This window comes from Mesoplodon mirus (genome assembly GCF_964341445.2).
Source record: "Mesoplodon mirus genome assembly, chromosome: X".
NCBI lineage: Eukaryota > Metazoa > Chordata > Mammalia > Artiodactyla > Ziphiidae > Mesoplodon > Mesoplodon mirus.
Window position 1 is genome coordinate 61,445,084 of NC_138981.1, and position 19,873 is coordinate 61,464,956.

At 35.6% G+C, this 19,873-nt stretch overlaps 1 protein-coding gene across 3 annotated transcripts in view; it reads right to left on the reverse strand.

The window, feature by feature from the left end:
* PHKA1 (phosphorylase kinase regulatory subunit alpha 1) overlaps window positions 1-19,873 on the reverse strand; it is a 131,896-nt gene that overhangs the window by 99,117 nt on the left and 12,906 nt on the right. For all 3 annotated transcript variants that reach the window (XM_082609490.1, XM_082609489.1, XM_082609488.1), the window contains 2 exons: window positions 13,691-13,773; window positions 10,092-10,172 (listed from right to left, as the gene is read on the reverse strand). In XM_082609490.1, the coding sequence (XP_082465616.1) occupies window positions 10,092-10,172; window positions 13,691-13,773 (164 nt within the window). The remainder of the gene's footprint in view (window positions 1-10,091; window positions 10,173-13,690; window positions 13,774-19,873) is intronic.

The following is a 19,873-nucleotide window of genomic DNA, read 5'->3' on the forward strand; positions in this document are numbered from 1 at the left end:
ACTTTCCTCTGAAGTGCACATGGAACATTCTCCAGGACAGATCACACCTTGGGTCACAAATCAAGCCTCAGTAAACTAAAGAAAATTGAAATCATATCAAGCATCTTTTCTGAACACAACACTATGAGATTAGAAATCAACTAGAGGGGGAAAAATGTAAAAAACACAAACACATGGAAGCTAAACAATACATTACTAAATAAACAAGAGATCACCAAAGAACTCAAAGAGGAAATAAAAAAATAACTAGAGACAAATTACAATGAAAACACGACAATCCAAAATCTCTGGGGTGCACCAAAAGCAGTTCTAAGAGGGAAGATATAGCTATACAAGCCTATCACAAGAAACAAGAAACAACTCAAATAAAAAATCTAACCTTACACCTAAAGGAACTAGAGAAAGAAGAACAAACAAAGTCCAAAGTTAGTAGAAGGAAAGAAATCATTAAGATCAGAGCAGAAATAAATGAAACAGAAAAAATGAAAATAGCAAAGACCAATAAAACTAAAAGCTGGTTCTTTGAGATGATAAATGAAATTGATAAACCATTAGCCAGACTCATCAAGAAAAAGAGGGAGAGGACTCAAATCCATAAAAGTAGAAATGAAAAAGAAGTTACAACAGACAACGCAGAAATACAAAGCATCCTAAGAGACTATTACAAGCAACTCTATGCCAATAAAATGGACAACATGGAAGAAATGGACAAATTCTCACAAAGGTATAACCTTCCAAGACTGAACCAGGAAGAAACAGAAAATATGAACAGACCAGTCACAAGTAATGAAATTGAAACTGTAATTAAAAATCTTCCAACAAACAAAAGTCCAGGACCAGAAGGCTTCACAGGTGAATTCTATCAAACATTTAGAGAAGAGCTAACACCCATCTTTCTCAAACTCTTCCAAAAAACTGCAGAGGAAGGAACACTCCCAAACTCATTCTATGAGGCCACCATCACCCTGATACGAAAACCAGACAAAAATACTACAGAAAAAGAAAATTACAGACGAATATCATTGATGAATATACAAGCAAAAACCCTCAACAAAATACTAGCAAACAGAATCCAACAACACATTAAAAGGATCATACACCATGATCAAGTCAGGTTTATCCCAGGGATGCAAGGATTCTTCAGTATACGAAACCAAACAATGTGATACACCATATTAACAAATTGAAGAATAAAAACCATATGATTATCTCAACAGATGCAGACAAAGCTTTTCACAAAATTCAACACCAGTTCATGACAAAAACTCTCCAGAAAGTGGGCATAAAGGGAACCTACCTCAACTTAATAAAGGCCATATACAACAAACCCACAGCAAACATCATTCTCAATGGTGAAAAAGTGAAAGCATTTCCTCTAGGATCAGGAACAAGACAAGGATGACCACTCTCACCACTCTTATTCAACATAGTTTTGGAAGTCCTAGCCACAGCAATCAGAGAAGAAAAAGAAATAAAAGGAATACAAATTGGAAAAGAAGAAGTAAAATTGTCACTGTTTGCAGATGACATGGTACTATACATAGAGAAACCTAAAGATGCCACCAGAAAACTACTAGAGATGATCAATGAATTTGGTAAAGTTGCAGGATACAAAATTAATGCACAGAAATCTCTGGCATTCCTATACGCTAATGATGAAAAATCTGAAAGAGAAATTAAGGAAACACTCCCATTTACCACTGCAACAAAAAGGATAAAATACCTAGGAATAAACCTACCTAGGGAGACAAAAGATCTGTATGCAGAAAACTATAAGACACTGATGAAAGAAATTAAAGATGATACAAATAGATGGAGAGATACACCATGTTTTTCGATTGAAAGAATCAATATTGTGAAAATGACTATATTACCCAAAGCAATCTACAGATTCAATGCAATCTCTATCAAATTACCAATGGCATTTTTTACAGAACTAGAACAAAAAATCTTAAAATTTGTATGGAGACCCAAAGACCCCGAATAGCCAAAGCAGTCTTGAGGGAAAAAAAACGGAGCTGGAGGAGTCAGCCTCCGTGACTTCTGACAATATTACAAAGCTGCAGTAATCGAGACAGTATGGTACTGGCACAAAAACAGAAATATACATCAATGGAACAGGACAGAAAGCCCAGAGATAAACCCAGCCACCTATGGTCACCTAACCTATGACAAATGAGGCAATAATATACAATGGAGAAAAGACAGTCTCTTCAATAAGTGGTGCTGCGAAAACTGGACAGCTACATGTAAAAGAATGAAATTAGAACACTCCCTAACACCATATAAAAATAAACTCAAAATGGATTAGAGACCTAAATGTAAGACTGGACAGTATAAAACTATTAGAGGAAAACATAGGAAGGACACACTTTGACCTAAATCACAGCAAGATCTTTTTTGATACACCTCCTAGAGTAATAGAAATAAAAAGAAAAATAAACAAATGGGACCTAATGAAACTTCAAACCTTTTGCACAGCAAAGGAAACCATAAACAAGACGAAAAGACAACCCTCAGAATGGGAGAAAATATTTGCAAATGAAACAACGGACAAAGGATTAATCTCCAAAATATATGAACAGCTCATACAGCTCAATATTACAGAAACAAACAACCCAATCCAAAAATGGGCAGAAGACCTAAATAGACATTCTCCAAAGAAGACATACAAATGGCCAAGAAGCACATGAAAAGCTGCTCAACATCACTAATTATTAGAGGAATGCAAGTCAAAAATACAATGAGGTATCATCTCACAACAGTTAGAATGGGCATCATCAGAAAATCTACAAACAACAAATGCTGGAGAGGGTGTGGAGAAAAGGGAACACTCTTGCACTGTTGGTGGGAATGTAAATTGATACAGCCACTATGGAGAACAGTATGGAGGTTCCTTAAAAAATTAAAAATAGAATTACCATATGATCCAGCAATCCCACTACTGGGCATATACCCAGAGAAAACCATAATTCAAAAAGACACATACTAATTCAAAAAGAGACATGTACCAAAATGTTCATAGCAGCTCTATTCACAATAGCCCGGAGATGGAAACAACCTAAGTGTCCATCATCGGATGAATGGATAAAGAAGATGCGGCACATATATACAATGGAATATTACTCAGCCATAAAAAGAAACGAAACTGAGCTATTTGTAATGAGGTGGATAGACCTAGAGTCTGTCATACAGAGTGAACTAAGTCAGAAAGAGAAAGACAAATACCGTATGCTAACACATATATATGGAATTTAAGAAAAAAAATGTCATGAAGAACCTAGGGGTAAAACGGGAATAAAGACACAGACCTACTTGAGAATGGACTTGAGGATATGGGGAGGGGGAAGGGTAAGCTGTGACAAAGCGAAAGAGAGGCATGGACATATATACACTACCAAACGTAAGGTAGATAGATAGTGGGAAGCAGCTGCATAGCACAGGGAGATCGGCTCGGTGCTTTGTGACTGCCTGGAGGGGTGGGATGGCGAGGGTGGGAGGGAGGGAGACGCAGGAGGGAAGGGATGTGGGAACAGATGTATATGTATGACTGATTCACTTTGATATAAAGCAGAAACTAAAAAAAAAAAAAAAAGACACATGCACCCCAATGTTCACTGCAGCACTATTTACAATAGCCAGGTCATGGAAGCAACCTAAATGCCCATCGACAGACGAATGGATACAGAGTGAAATAAGTCAGAAAGAGAAAGACAATATCGTATATTAACGCATGTATGTGGAACCTAGAAATATGGTACAGATGAACTGGTTTTTAGGGCAGAAGTTGAGACACAGATGTAGAGAACAAACGTATGGACACCAAGGGGGGAAAACTGCGGTGGGGTGGGGATGGTGGTGTGCTGAATTGGGCGATTGGGATTGACATGTACACACTGATGTGTATAAAACTGATGACTAATGAGAACCTGCAGTATAAAAAAAACAAACAAACAAGCAGAAAAAACAACTAATACTAAACTTTCTTTGGGTTATTTGTATAGAAATATGTTAATATAAATTTTTCAGACATTATATGAAATTTCTAAAAATCTTATATGTTCTGGTATAATGTTATAAATCATAATTCTAGTTATTACTTTAAAGTATATATCTCAGAAATAACTAAATTTCCTTGGCAATTGCATTATTATGAACTTTCATCAAATCTTTAACCATGGTCATTTTTAAGTCTTTTGTCATTTACAGAGAGTTCTGGGTGTACTCTGATGCTTTTGCAAAAATGTTCCTATAAAAGAGTTTCATCTTCAAGGAATTCATGGAAAAGACTCTGACAAGTACAGGTTTCTGGTAACTGACTATACTGCTGAACTGAATGAAAAAACATTTTCAGAACACTAATGGAAAACTGATGAATTCATAAATGTGCTAACAAAAGATCAAGATGAAAAAAAATTAATTACATGGGACTGAGGGATGGGAACTGATGAGGATGATTATAATTTTTATAATTTTTGTGACTTTCTGTTTGAATAAAAAAAAATCCCACAAGGACTCAGAGGCAAAAAATATACAAATCAATTTTCACTGAAAAGTAAAGGAGCTGTTACAGTGGAGGATTACTGGACTGAATGTCAATATTATGACATAGCATGAGTGTGTTTCGTGTTTGGTAATTGCAATCATTGTTGGTTTTGTTGTGGTCATCCATTTAAAATGCTTGGTGTCAGTCTATTTATCTCTTGTAAAAATAAAATACAGTGTGTGTGTGTGTGTGTGTGTGTGTGTGTGTGTGAAAAAAAGGAAATGTTTTAGACTTAAATGTAAGAGCAGACACTATAAAACTCTTAGAGGAAAGAGTAGGAAGAACACTCTTTGACATAAATCACAGCAAGATCTTTTTTGATCCACCTCCTACAGTAATGGAAATAAAAACAAAAATAAACAAATGGGACCTAATGAAACTTGAAAGCTTTTGCAAAGCAAAGGAAACTACAAACAAGACTAAAAGACAACCCTCAAAATGGGAGAAAATATTTGCAAATGAATCAACGAACAAAGGATTAATCTCCAAAATATATAAACAGCTCATGCAGCTCAATATTACAGAAACAAACAACCCAATCCAAAAATGGGCAGAAGACCTAAATAGACATTTCTCCAAAGAAGATATACAGATGGCCAAGAAGCACATGAAAAGCTGCTCAACATCACTAATTATTAGAGGAATGCAAATCAAAAATACAATGAGGTATCACCTCACACCAGTTAGAATGGGCATCATCAGCAAATCTGCAAACAACAAATGCTGGAGAGGGTGTGGTGAAACGGGAACCCTCTTGCACTGTTGGTGGGAATGTAAATTGATACAGCCACTATGGAGAACAGTATGGAGGTTCCTTAAAAAACTAAAAATAGAATTACCATATGATCCAGCAATCCCACTACTGGGCACATACCCAGAGAAACCATAATTCAAAAAGACGTATGCACCCCAATGTTCATTGCAGCACTATTTACAATAGTTAGGTCATGGAAGCAACCTAAATGCCCATCGACAGATGAATGGATAAAGAAGAAGTGGTACATATATACAATGAATATTACTCAGCCATAAAAAGGAATGAAATTGGGTCATTTGTAGATATGTGGATGGATCTAGAGACTGTCACTCAGAGTGCAGTAAATCAGAAAGAGAAAAACAATTTTTTTTTTGTTTATTAACGCATATATGTGGAACCTAGAAAAATGGTACAGATGAACCGGTTTGCAGGGCAGAAGTAGAGACACAGATGTAGAGAAGAAAAGTATGAACACCAAGGTGGGAAAGTGGTGGTGGGGGGTGGTGGTGGTGTGATGAATTGGGAGATTGGGATTGACATATATACACTAATATGTATAAAATGGATAACTAATAAGAACCTGCTATATAAAAAAGTAAATAAAATTCAAAAAGAAAAAAAAAAGAAAGAAGGAAAACCTACCATTTGCGACAATATGGATGTACCTTGGGGGCATTATGCTAAGTGAGATAAGCAGGTAGAGGAAGACAAATATTGTATTATATAACTTATATGTGGAACCTAAAAAAGTCAAACTCATAAAAACAGAGTAGAATGAGTTATTTTCTAAGCATTAATTCCCTGAAGTACAGGATATAAACAATTTTTAGGACATAATGCTAAATTCCCTTTCATGCAAGTTGTACCAATATAACTATCATCAGCAGTGTATGATACAACCTTCTTTAATGCAAACCAGGTATTATTTTAGAAATTTTCCCTAATTTGATAGAAAAATGGTGATTCTGTTGTATTAATTTGCTAATAAGGTTGAATATTCTTTCAAGTATTTATTAGTTATTTGTAGTTCCTCAATTGTGAGGCAGAACTGACTTAGTCTTTGGGATAGCAGGTAGTTCTGGAAAGCTTCCCTGGAGAAATGTCTAAACTGAGACCTAATGGGTTAAGCAGATATCATCCAGGCACAAAATACTTATCAACTACGAGGGGGAAAAATAGCAAATTTACAGCAGAGAAATATGGCAGATACCACCTTAATGAAGCCATCAAACTTAACATGAAGAGTAATGGGACAAATCCCCATCTTGTACTTCCTGATTATGTACTGAGGACACATCTTACCTCTGTGGTACTCTTCCCAAAAATGCATAGCTTGAAACAAATCATGAGGAAATATCACACAAAATCAAATTGAAGGACATTTTATAAAACAATCTTTAAAAATGCCAAGGTCATAAAAGGTGAGTGAAGTCTAAAGTATTATCAGGTTAAAGAAGCCCAAAGAGACATTACAACTAAATGTAACATGTTATCCTGGATTAGATCCTGGATCATAAGGGTTTTTTTGTTTGTTTTTGTTTTTGTGTTTTGCTATAAAAGATATTATTGGGACAATTAAAGAAATTTGAATGGGGTCTTTGGATTAAGTTGTAGTATAATGCCAGTGTTCATTTCCTGATTTTGATGATTGTACCATGGTTATGGGACAGTCTTTGAGGAAATTCACTCTGAAGTATTTAGGAGACATAAGGCATCATGTCTGTAATTTACTCTCAACTGATTCAAAAACAATAATGTGTGTGTGTAAATAGAAAGAGAAAGCAGGGACTTCGCTGGTGGCGCAGTGGATAGGAGTCTGTCTGCCAATGCAGGGGACTCGGGTTCGATCCCTGGTCCGGGAGGATCCCACATGCCGCAGAGCAACTGAGCCCGTGCTCCACAACTACTGAGCCTGTGCTCTCGAGCCCGTGTGCCACAACTACTGAGCCCACACGTCACAACTACTAAAGCCTGCGCACCTGGAGCCGGTGCTCCGCAGCAAAAGAAGCTGCCGCAGGGAGAAGCCCGCACACCACAACGAAGAGTAGCCCCCGCTTGCCGCAACTAGAGGAAGGCCATGCACAGCAACAAAGACCTAATGCAGCCAAAAATAAATAAATACATTAAAAAATAAATAAAGTGTATATCCCTTAACCCAATGGTTTCACTTTTAGGAATCTATCCTACAAAACTATTTGTGCAAGTTCACCAGGATATATGTACAAGGATCTGCACTAAAGTATTATCATCAACAAAGTAATTATTAAATATTGAAAAGAATGAATTAGATTACCTGTATGAAAGAGGATGTTTGGTTATGTTGTTCGGTAAAATGTGAGATTGTTGAATTTAAAAAATCAGGTTACATAGAGGTAAATAGAGTAGGGTTTAGTTTTTAAAAATAAGCTCAATATCTGTATCACTTTGGTAATTAAAAATACATAAAAAAGAAAAAGGTTACCTAAGGAATAAATATTTTGTAGGGACAAAGTTCTATATAAATTAATTCAACCACATTAATTATATAGTTTAAATTTTCTATGAACTTATTTTTGGTTTATTTTATCTGTCATAGCCTAGCAGTGGCTTTGTTAAATTGTCCCTTTATAACTGTTTCTATTTTGCCTTGTATTTCTAATACATTTTGCTCTGTATTCATTGAAACTACATTCCAGGCCAGACTTTCTCATTGTAGGCTGTGCCTTCTATCTGGACCCTCTTTGTCCTCCTTGTTCCATGTAATACTTTTTGCTTTGAATTCTACTTCATTTGAATTTACATAGTCACCCGTACTCTTTTTTGCTTTTTTGGCCACACTTTGTCCATCCTTCTGTTTTTAATCTTTCTGTAGCAATTTGTCGTCTTAGAGCTCTTAGAGGTGGTATAGGTATAGACTGGATTTCCTTTCTTCGTTTTTTAAATCAATCTGTGTCTTTGCCTTTAGGTAGGGGAAACAAATCAAGCCATGTGTATTTATCATTATAATGGATATGTTTGATCCTATTCCTACTATCCTATTTTATGCCTTCTTGCTGTTTCCATAGATAAAAGCTGAAATTAAGGCAGTAGCAGTGGGAAGGAAGAGATGAAGCCAAGTGGAACACAATAATGATGATGAAGATAACAATATAGGGGATGCAGGAGAGTGAGGGGGGTGGAGGATTGAGAGATGGTTCCCTGATATCAAGCTTTGTCAACTGGTGTATGGAAGGAAAAAAAAGCCTCCTTTTGTTTGCTTTTGTAGTGATAGAGATGATGAGTTTAGTTTAAGATATGTTTTCTAAGGTCTTTATGTGATATGTAAATAGAGATATGCTACAAAAGCAGTTGTACATACAGATCTGGAGCTTATGAAAGAAGTCTTCACCTACATGTCCATAGTTAGATTGGAGACTCTGAATACTGCCTATGGTTTAAAAGACCAATTAATTTGATGATGGTCCACATTCATGTTAAGGCTTTATCTATGGCAAAGGTGTACCAGACTTCCTTATCCCACACTTGGTAAAAACAAAGCAAGGGAAAAGCCCATATCATTACTTACAACAGATTTTACTATATCATGATTTGTCAGATCATCCAAGGGAACCTTAACTTGGCCATTAGATATCACTTCCTGCTTACAAACTCTGGTGGACCCAAGAGAAGCATTTCCAGAGTTTGGGTGCCTCTTCATTTGTGAGAAAGATGTAGTTCTTGTGGCATAAATAACAGGGTCCTTAGAAGACCATCAGAAAAAGAGAGGGTCTGGTATAAAGATTCTCCAAAAAATCCTATTGGAAAAGCTCAACTACTACCAACAAATAAACCTGTAGACTTGTAATTGGTAAATGTTATACTACTTGTCATTAATGTAAATAAAATTAGCAATTGGTGATATGACTTGCAAGGTAATCTACGTGTTAGTTTGTAGCTCAGAATGATTGGTATGTGATCAATTTTAATTCTGTTGCACAAGCAACTTGAATTCTTAAGCTTGTATAAATGATGACTTTGTTTTTCTTAATTATGGCAATATTTAAACTCCTTAATTTTATTGTCATCTCTCAAAGCAGTTTACTTTTTTAAAGAAATTGTTGACTGGGTTTATAAGAAATTAATTTTTGAAAATTGCATGAATTTTATTTTTTAACATGAGATAGGAAGAATGGAGTGAGTTGTGCCTATTTCCTGTTACTCCTAAGTCAGATGAGGTTTCTCTAAGAAATGTCTAACACACACAGAGAGAGAGATAAGCCCTGCAAATCTTATTTCCCAAATTCCATTAATGTTTATTGTCTTTATCAAAGTCCCTAGAAATTAATTTGTTTCAATAGCATCTTAATCCTTTATTCCTTTTGGGTGCAGAGTAATTAGACATATATGGTCTATAGATGTGACAGTGTGTTCACTTGAACTAGGAATAATGGCTAATGCAGAATGACGACTCAAGTGTGCTCATATAGTATGATGCTGCAGAAGTAACTGTGACTTTAAAGCCATACTATGTTTTTTAAAGTTAATTTGCACAAGTACATTTATATCTGTTTTGTCCAATATAGAATTTAAAATGTTTTAAAAGGGAGTAATTAAGCTTGGAAGAGTTTAATCAAAGTGATTGCTTATATACAGATGCTTGATTTTAGACTGAAATAGTTGATGCACCTCTGTACATTTACCTTGGATTTTTACACTTTGGATTCCTACAGGAGCCTGTGATGGTTTTGTCGTGTGTGTAAATGTTATTTATTTAGCAAATACATTAAAGATAACTTTCTGGGAAAAAAAAAACAAAGCTAGGAAAATTACCTTTGCCATTCCAACTGAACTGGCATTCAATTCTGAGATTCCTTGATTGGTCTTATCTCCACGTTCCCATATCCCGAAGTCCTGGCATAAAATAACCAACACACCATTATCAAATCATCACTACTAAACACTTACTAGATATACAAACCTTGAATAAAAGGCACAAGTATTAGCTAACTCGCCATACATATGTTTGCCCACAATGCTTATTAAGGAGAGGCCAATGAGTTGGGTTCCCCCTGTAGCTATTTTCCCAGTAGCTTTAAATTCTGTTGGGGCCTCCAAGAAGTTAGAAGATATCTTGACAGTTGATCAGGGCTAAGAACTGTAACTTAGTTCATCTAAAGAGGTGCTTCTCAAAATTTTTCATCAAAGCAGACACCTAGGGGGTCTAGGAGACAGAGCCTAAACATCATCCAAATATTTTATCTTAAACATCCAGTCTAATTTTACTCTCTATTGGCACTGACAATGTACCATGCACTTACCTATGCACTTTACACTGTTATAGTATCTTCCTTAATCTTTACATTTTATAGATGATGAAACTGAGGTGCAAAGAGAGGTCAAGTGACTCACCCAAGGTCCCATAGCTAATGAATAACAGAGCTAGGATTAGAGTCCAAGTGCTCCAAAGCCTACATTCTTAACCATAGTTCTATACGGCCCCTCGATAATACAAAGATAACATTTAAAATTACTTTTTAAAAACTTTTCATTTCCAAATAACTTTAGATTTACAGAGAAGTTGCAAAAATAGTAGTGAGTTCCCATACACCTTTCACTCAGCTTCCCCTACTGTTAATACCTGACATAACCATAGTAAAATTGTCAAAGTGAAGAAATTTACATTAGTAAAATACTAGTAACCAAATTATGGACTTTACTAGGATTTCACCGTTTTTTCCCCACTAATAGCCTTTTTTTAAAGATTTTTTTTGATGTGGACCATTTTTAAAGTCTTTATTGAATTTGTTACAATATTGCTTCTGTTTTATGTTTTGTTTTTTTGGCCGCAAGGCATGTGGGATCTTAGCTCCCCGACCAGGGATCAAACCCGCACCCCCTGCATTGGAAGGTGAGGTCTTAACCACTTGACTGCCATGGAAGTCCCACCACTAATAGCCTTTCTATGTATTCCAGGATCCAATCCAGAATACCATGCTGCATTTGTCATGCTTCTTTAAGTCTCTTCCAATCAGTTACAGTTTCTCAAGCCTTGTCTTTCATGACCTTGACACTTCCTGAAGATTAGTGGTCATATATTTTATAGATTTCCCTCAGTTTGGGTTTGCTTGATGTCTTCTCTTGATTAGATTGAGGTTATGCATTTTTGGCAAGAACACTAGAATACCACAAACATTATGCTCCTTCTTAGCACATCGTATCAGAGGTATAGGATGTTGATGTCATTACTGGTGATGTTAACCTTAATGACTTGGTTAAGGTGGTGTCTGCAGAGTTTCTCCATTCTACTGTTACTATTTTTCTATTATACTATTGTATTACTATACTAATTACAAGCATACCTCAGAGATATTGTGGATTCAGTTCCAGACCACAGCAATAAAGTGAATATTGTAATAAAGCAAGTCACATGATTTTTTTGCTTTCCCAGTGCATATAAAAGTTATGTTTACACTATACTATAGTCTATTAAGTGTGCAACAGTATTATGTCTAAAAAACAATGCACATACCTTAATTTAAAAATACCTTGTTGCTAAAAAATGCTAACCATTATCTGAGACTTCAGCAAGTCATAATCTCTTTGCTGGCAGAGGGTTTGACACATTGCAAGAATTACCAGAATGTGACACAGAAACATGAAATGAGCAAATGCTATTGGAAAAATTGCACCAATAGACTTGCTTGACATAAGGTTGTCACAAACCTTCAATTTGTAAAAAAACACAATTAACTGTGAAGTGCAATAGAGTGAAGGAAGCACAGTGAAATGAGGTGTGCCTGTAATTAATAATTATCTTCAGAGAGATACTTTATGATTGTCCAAATATCTTGTTTCTCCTCAAACATCCACCCACTAATTTAGCATCCATCAGTGAATTGTGCCTGCAACAATTATTACAGTGGTGATTTCAATGGTGATTTTCTAGTTCCTTCATTACCTCTATACTCATTAACTGCAATTCTTCTCTAAGGAAGAGTTATCCTTTCTCCCTCATTTATTTACTCAGCTATTTACTTACATCAGTATGAACTTATAGATATTTAGGTTATTCTCTGGGTTGTAAAAAATGTTATCATTATTTATTTTGCTCAAATTTTTCCAGCTCTAGCCACTGGGAGTTCTTCTAGGTTGGCTCCTGTGCCCTTTTGACATCCTCCATTTTTTTGAACACTTCCTCACTTTTTGTCACTATAAGATACCCAAATACAGTCTCATCTTGTATTTTCCCTGCCCCAGCTCTGGAATCAACCACTTCTACAAGGAATCCTGGTTTCTTTTATTAGAGAATGATAGTTACATTCAAGACTTGGATGCTGGTCCTCATTGTCACTGTGGTGTCAGGCTTCTAGGCCCTCTCATTGCACAGAACTTGGAAATACCCATGCGCACACACGCATGTGTGTGCACACACATGCACACACACCTATATTTATTTTGGTATTTACCTTAAATTACTTTTAATATCAAATCTTTGAGTCAAAAGATGGAGCTTCAGAAAGGTAAGCCATATTTATCCCATGGTGACTCTCATATGCCCCTAAATCCAGCTCTACCCTAGTTTGTGCAGCAAAGATTAGAGTATGAGAAGGCATAAATATCATTAATTCTACTGCTGCAACCCTTGGCTGCAACAGAGAGGCCAGAGAACACTGGCTTTTACCCTGGATCACAGCAGGCCTATGGTATCAGAAAACAAAGCAATCCATCAACAAATAATGTCTGTCTGCATCAGATATGTCTATGTTAGAATTATCCTTCTGGTAAATATGGAGTGACAGGTTGCAGATTTATCCTCACACCTGTAACAACTAAAAAACAACTAACCAAACTAAAACAATTAAACAGCTAAAAAAAAAACTGGACTACTTATGACACAGCCATTTTCAATACAATGAACATCATGCAATGAAGAACAGCAAACCCTGAGAGAGATGTTAAATATATTATGACAATAAAAACCTACCTCATATGTAGTCATAAGAAGGAGTAACTATTTTTGTATAGTAAGCACTGAATCAATGTCTACAGATGATATTAAATACATGACTAAATTTTATTTCTAAGTAGCTAACTGACCCATAATACTCCTTAGCCATCTTGCTCCCATTTAACCACAAACATTAAAATAAGACCACAATTTAGCCCCAGATTGCCCAATACATACCATGAAGTATTACAGAGTTTGAAACGAATGAAAGCATTGCACCTTGACCCTCCTGCCTCTGTAAATCCCTTGGGGAAAAGGGCAGACAGAGGACGACAGAGCTTAGTAAAGAGGCTGAAGGCAATTTCTGCCAGAAGCGTTATAGATTGGTTCACTATGAGGGGCAGCATTAAGAGAAGGATTAGGTTGTTCAGTATTTTAAGAGCATCACATGTTTAAAATTCACTCCAAAATGAGTACTTACAGCAGTTTTATATGCAGCTTCGATATAAAACACAAGGTTCTGTATGAAGTTAACTTCATCTAGGCTGTGGATGATATGAAGTCCTGAGGAAAAAGAGAATAAAGATATAGAGCTAGTCAATTATCACTACAGGCTTTACAGGCAGCCACAGTGACTAACTGACCCCCCTACTACCAAATAATCCTACTCCTGCTTAGGAATAATGGGAGACACTTTGATTCCTAAAACATAAAAATAACACCACAAATCAGTCCTAGGTTACTCTTCAACTAAGTAAGATACCACCATATTTTAACATGAAAGAATTTTAATTGTTATTTGTAGGCTTTAATGGAAAGTATCAGACTCCTAATTCTACAGGTAACTAATTTGTGCTGTGTTTAAATGTACAAACCTAGGCATCTGGAAAAAGAAAGACAAATATTTCAAAAAAGACTTGGAGGGAGTCTAAATACTAAGAAGTAGATAAAGATTATGATTTTAAGAACTCAAAACCATATTTGGGGGAGTAAAAATGATAATTATTCTAAATATAAGCTATATAAAGATAGGGCTTATAAATAAAATGTTTTGCATGAATCATACATTCAATTTTCAAAACAATCCTAAGAGGTGGGTACCTCTATTTTCTGCCTGAGGCTTAGAGAAGTTAAATATTTGCCTCAAGTCATGTAACTAATAAATAGTGGAACCAGGACTCAATTGACTATCAACTTCTGTTTCACTTCAGAGACTGAGTTCCCAACCAAGATGCTATACTGCTTCCAAATATGTACAATATGATCCATTTTTGTTTAAAAACTCACTCCTTTCCCCTCCCTTGCCATCGAGGGAAATACCAACAATTACACAGTGAAAGTTTTTCCCCCACCCAGAATCACATCACTCCCACCCTGCCAAATCTCCTCTCCGGGAGAAACCAGTCTTACCAGTTTCCTCTGTATCCTTTCAGAGAGACATTATGCGTATACAAAAATTATGCAAAGAGTAGTATACTATGCTGCACCTTGCCTTTTTCACATATAACTTGGAGACAATTTTAAATATATCTGCCTCATTTTTTTAATGGCTACATAGCATTCCACTGAATGGTTACTCATGTAACCTGTTCCCTATTGAAAGACATTTAGGTTGTATCTAATCTTTTATCACTACAATCAATGCTGCAATGAATATCTGTGTATTTACATCTTTGTGCACATGCACCAGTATATCAAGGTAAATTCTTAACTGCTGAGTCACAGATTTATGCATTTTCCCCAACATTTTATTTTGAATATTTCCAGACAAAAAATGAACGAATTTTACATGGCACATGTAGATTTAACACACCATCTGGACTCAACCATTAACATTTTACTGTACTTTTTAATCACATATATATCCATGCAACAGTCCACCTTATTTTTTGATACATTTCAAAGTAAGCTGCAAATATGGGTACACTTCTCTCTAAATACTTCACCACATGTACAATTAAATGTTGATGATCATCACCAAGTTATTCTGCAAAGTTCCACAGTTTACATACCAACTAGCGCTGCCTGCCTTTTTCCAACACATTTTGTAAACACAGGCTTTAATAAAAGTTTCTGATCTTTACCATTCTAATGGATGAGAAATAGAATTTCCTTGCACTTTAATTTGTAGCTTTTTTATTTTGAGTAAGGTTGTCTTTTCTTATGTTTATAAGCCAACTCTATTTATTTTCCTATGAACTGTTTGTTTTTTCATGTCCTTCACCAATTTCTATTGAATTGCTGGTCCTTCTGTTACTAATATATTAATAAATATTAAGGAAATTAGACTTTTGCCCATCATATGTGTTACAAGTATTTTTCCTAGTTTGTTTGAACGTTGATTTTGTTTACAGTATATTTTTCTTCTCAGAAGCTTTTATTAAAAAGCTTTATCCCATGAATGTTTCTAGTACTTTCCATTTCTTTTTTTGCATTTAAATCTTTGATCTATTGACAAATATTTTAAATCACAGAACTCTAACTTTAAAATTAAAAAGGACTATATGATTCAGATCATCAGATTGCAAACTCCTCCTGATCCGTGCCTCTGTCAAAACAGCAACCACAGCACAGGGCAGCATCAGCAGCAAAGGGTCTTTCTTGTAGCAGTAAAGACCTACCTTAATTTCTTGGATAGAGAGGAAAAAAGAAAAGAGAGGTAGTAATATTGGACATCAGCTTCCTGGCTTTATCTTGTCACCTTTGTGTGCCAAGGTGCTTGAACAGAGATTGAGAGAAGGCAGTAGGTATGAAACTGGTTTTGTCCATCTCTTAGGCTTGTGTCACAGCTAACTAGTCACTATACCATATAAATGCCACACGTCTACCATTTGTCCCTTTGCTCATGATATTCTGTTTACATGGCTTTCTCCACATCTTGAAATCCTAACTGTTCTTTCAAGGCCCAGCTCAAATGCTATCTCCTCTTATGATGCTCTCTCATTGATTCCCCTCTTCGGTGCTTCACAGAATTTTATTTTTCTTGCTCTTATGAACTTATGTTTTACTTGTACCATAGGTAAATCTTTACCTGAATTTGAAGGAATCTTATTTACATTTGTAAGTCCCCAGAAGTATCTCACATAGCTCCTAAAAGTATCTCACATACTAATGTGAATGGTATTAAACAATATTGAATAGTAGATGTTCAATGATTATTTATTGAATGATCTTAAACAATCCTGTTAACCACAGGAGAGGGACCTGTCTCTTGAAGCAAAGCCATACATGTAGGACCTCTGGTTCCTGTCCCTTCTATGGAGCCAAGGTGTTGCTTGTAGAACAGAGGATGCGGAGGTGAGACACACAGCTTAAGTGAAGTAGGGCTTGGGTAAGGCTAAAGATGGCAGTGCTGTATAAAGCACACTAAAATATGCAGGGCTCGAGAAATGAGGCTGACTCAGTGTTCTACTCCACAGACTGACTTGAACTCACCTAAAATTGAGCCTTTCTCTCCCTTATTTTTAAAAACAATATTGAGATATAATTCACATACCATGCAATTCACCCATTTCAAGTATATAATTCAATGGTTTTTAGGGTATGCAGAGTTCTGCAACCATCACCACAGTCAATTTTAGAACATTTTCATCACTCCCCAAAGAAACCCTGTATCTGTAGCATCACTCCCCATTTCCCTTCAACGCTTGTCCCATCGTTCCCCTACCCTACCTCCTGCCGAGCAATTACTAATCTTCTTTATGTCTCTATAGATTTGCCTTAATAGATATTCATATAAATGCAATCATACAATATGTGACATATGTCTAGGTTCTTTCACTTAGCATAATGTTTTCAAGGTTCATCCATGTTGTAGCACATATCAGTACTTCATTTCTTTTTATTGCTAAAAAATATTACATTGTACAGATATATCACATTTTATTTATCCGATGAGTAGTTAGTTGATGGACATTTAGGTTGCTTCCATTTTCTTTGGCTATTATAAACAATGCTGCTATGAACATTCATGTATGTGCACAAGCTTTTGAGTGAACATGTTTTCATTTCTCTTGAGTATATACCTAAGAGTGAAACTGCTAGATCATATGGTAACTCTGTTTAACCTTGTGAGAACTGCCAGACTGTTTTACAAAGTGGCTGTACTATTTTAGATTCCCATCAGCAGTGTATGAAGCTTCCAATTTCTCCATATCCTCAGAAACACTTGTTATTTTCTGTTTTTTGGATTATAGCCATCCCAGAGGGTGTGACATGGTATCTCATTATGGTTTGCATCTGCATTTCCCTAGTGACTTATGATGTTTAGCATTTTTTCATGTACTTATTGGCCACATGATTATCTTTGGAGAAATGTCAATTCATATTCTTGGCCCATTTCAAATTAGGTTATCTTTTTATTATTGAGTTGTGAGAGTTCTTTATATACTCTAGATACAAGTTTCTTATCAGATATATGATTTGCAAATATTTTCTATCATATTGTGGGTTGTTTTTTTAACTTTCTTACAGGGGTCCTTTGAAGCACAAAAGTTGATAAACAAAAGTTTATCTTAAGTTGATAAATTCCAATTTATTTTTTCTTTAGTTGCTATGCTTTTGGGGTCATGTCTAACCCAACGTCAGGAAGGTTTACTCCTATATTTTCCTCTAAGTGTTTGTTATAAACTCGAATTTGTTCCCCCAAAATTCACATGTTGAAGCCCTAACCCCCAATGTGACTGTATTTGGAGATAAGGCCTTTAAGGAGGCAATTCAGTTTAAATGAGGTCATAAAGGTGGGGCCCTTATACAATAGGGAATGGTATCCTTATTACAAGAGACATCAGGAATGCACACACACAGAGAAAAGGCCATATGAAGATAGGCGAGAGGGTTCATCTGAAACCAGCCCTGTTGACACCTTGATCTTGGACTTCTACCCTCCAGAACTTTGACAAAATAAATTTCTGCTGTTTAAGCCACCCATTCTGCAACATTCAGTTATAGAAGACTTAGAGGATTAAGATCTTTTTACAGTTTTCCTTCTTACATTTAAGACTATGATTCATTTTGAGTTAGTTTTTGTCTATGTTGGAGGAAGAAGTCCGATTTCATTCTTTTGCATGTGGATATCTGGTTTTCCCAGAATCATTTGTTGAGAAGACCATTCTTTCCCCATTGAATTATCTTGGCACCCTTGCCAAAAATCAACTAACCATAATGTGACGGTTTATTTCTTGACTCTCAGTTCTATTCTGTTATTCTATATGTCTATCCTTATGCCAGCATCACAGTATTTGGAAGTAAGTTTTGAAATCAGAAAGTGTGAGTCCTCCAACTTTGTTCTTTTTCTAAGTTGTTTTGGCCATTCTGGGTCCTTTGGATTTTCATATACATTTTAGGAACAGCTTGTCAATTTCTGCAAAGAAGACAGCTGGGATTTTCACAGAAATTGCATTGAATCTATAGATCAGTTTGGGGAATGTTGCTATCTTAACAGTAAGTCTTCTGATCCATGAACACAGGATGTCTTTCTAATTTAACATTTCTGATTCTCTTCATTTGTTCCTGTGGATTTGAGTTACCATTTGGTATCATTTCCTTAATTCAATATAGCTTTGCTCCCACCGACATCCTTAGTTCTGATATTATCAAATATATTTACATTTTTATATGCTATAAGCCCAACAATACAAGTATATTGTTTTATACAATTGATTTTTAGGTCAGTTAAGAAAGAAGAAATATGCAATTATATCATATTTTATAATTATTTTTACCAGTGGTCTCTTTTGTGTGTGTGGATTCCAATTACTGTCTGCGGTCCTCTGATTTTAGTATAAAGAACTTCTTTTAGTATTTCTTGTAAGGTAGGTCTATTAGCAACAAATTCTCTCACTGTTTGTTTATCTGGGAATGTCTTCATCTCACATCGTTTTTGAGAGAGAGTTTTGCTGGATATAAGATTCTTGGATCATTCCACTGCCTTCTGGCCTCAACTTTTTTGTGATGAGAAGTCAGTTGATAATCTTATTTGGGTTCCCTTATACATAACAAGTCATTTTTCTCATAGTGCTTTCAAGATGTTTGTTTTTGGCTTTTAACATTTTTACTATGATGTTTCTGGATATGAATCTCTGTTTATCCTACCTGGCGATCTTTGAGCTTCTAAGATATGTAGATTAATGTTTTTCATCAAATTTGGGATGTTTTTAGCCATTATTTCTTTAAAAATATTTTCTGCTCCTTACTCTCCTCTAGTACTCTTATTACACAGGTTGGTGTCCTACATTTCTCTGGGGTTTTATTCATTTTTCTTTATTATTTTTTCTTGTTCTTCAGACTGCATAATCTCTGTTGATCTATCTTCAAGTATGCTGACCTTCCCCTCTGCCAGCTCAAATCTATGAGTCTCCCTAGTGAATCTTTCATTTTCAACTTTCCATTTGCTTCATTTTTATCTCTTTAGTGATATTCTCTATTTGACGAAATACAATCATCATATATTCCTTTACTTCTTTAAGCATGGTGTCCTTTAGCTTTCTGGACACTTTTATAGTAACTGATTTGAAGTCTTTGTTTCCTAAGTTCAACATATGCTTCCTCTCAAAGGCAGCTTCTGTTACCTGCTTTTTTTCTTGTGTTGGCTCAGGCTTTCCTGTTTCTTTGCACGCCTCATAAATTTTTGCTGAAAACTGGATATTATAGATAATATGTTGTA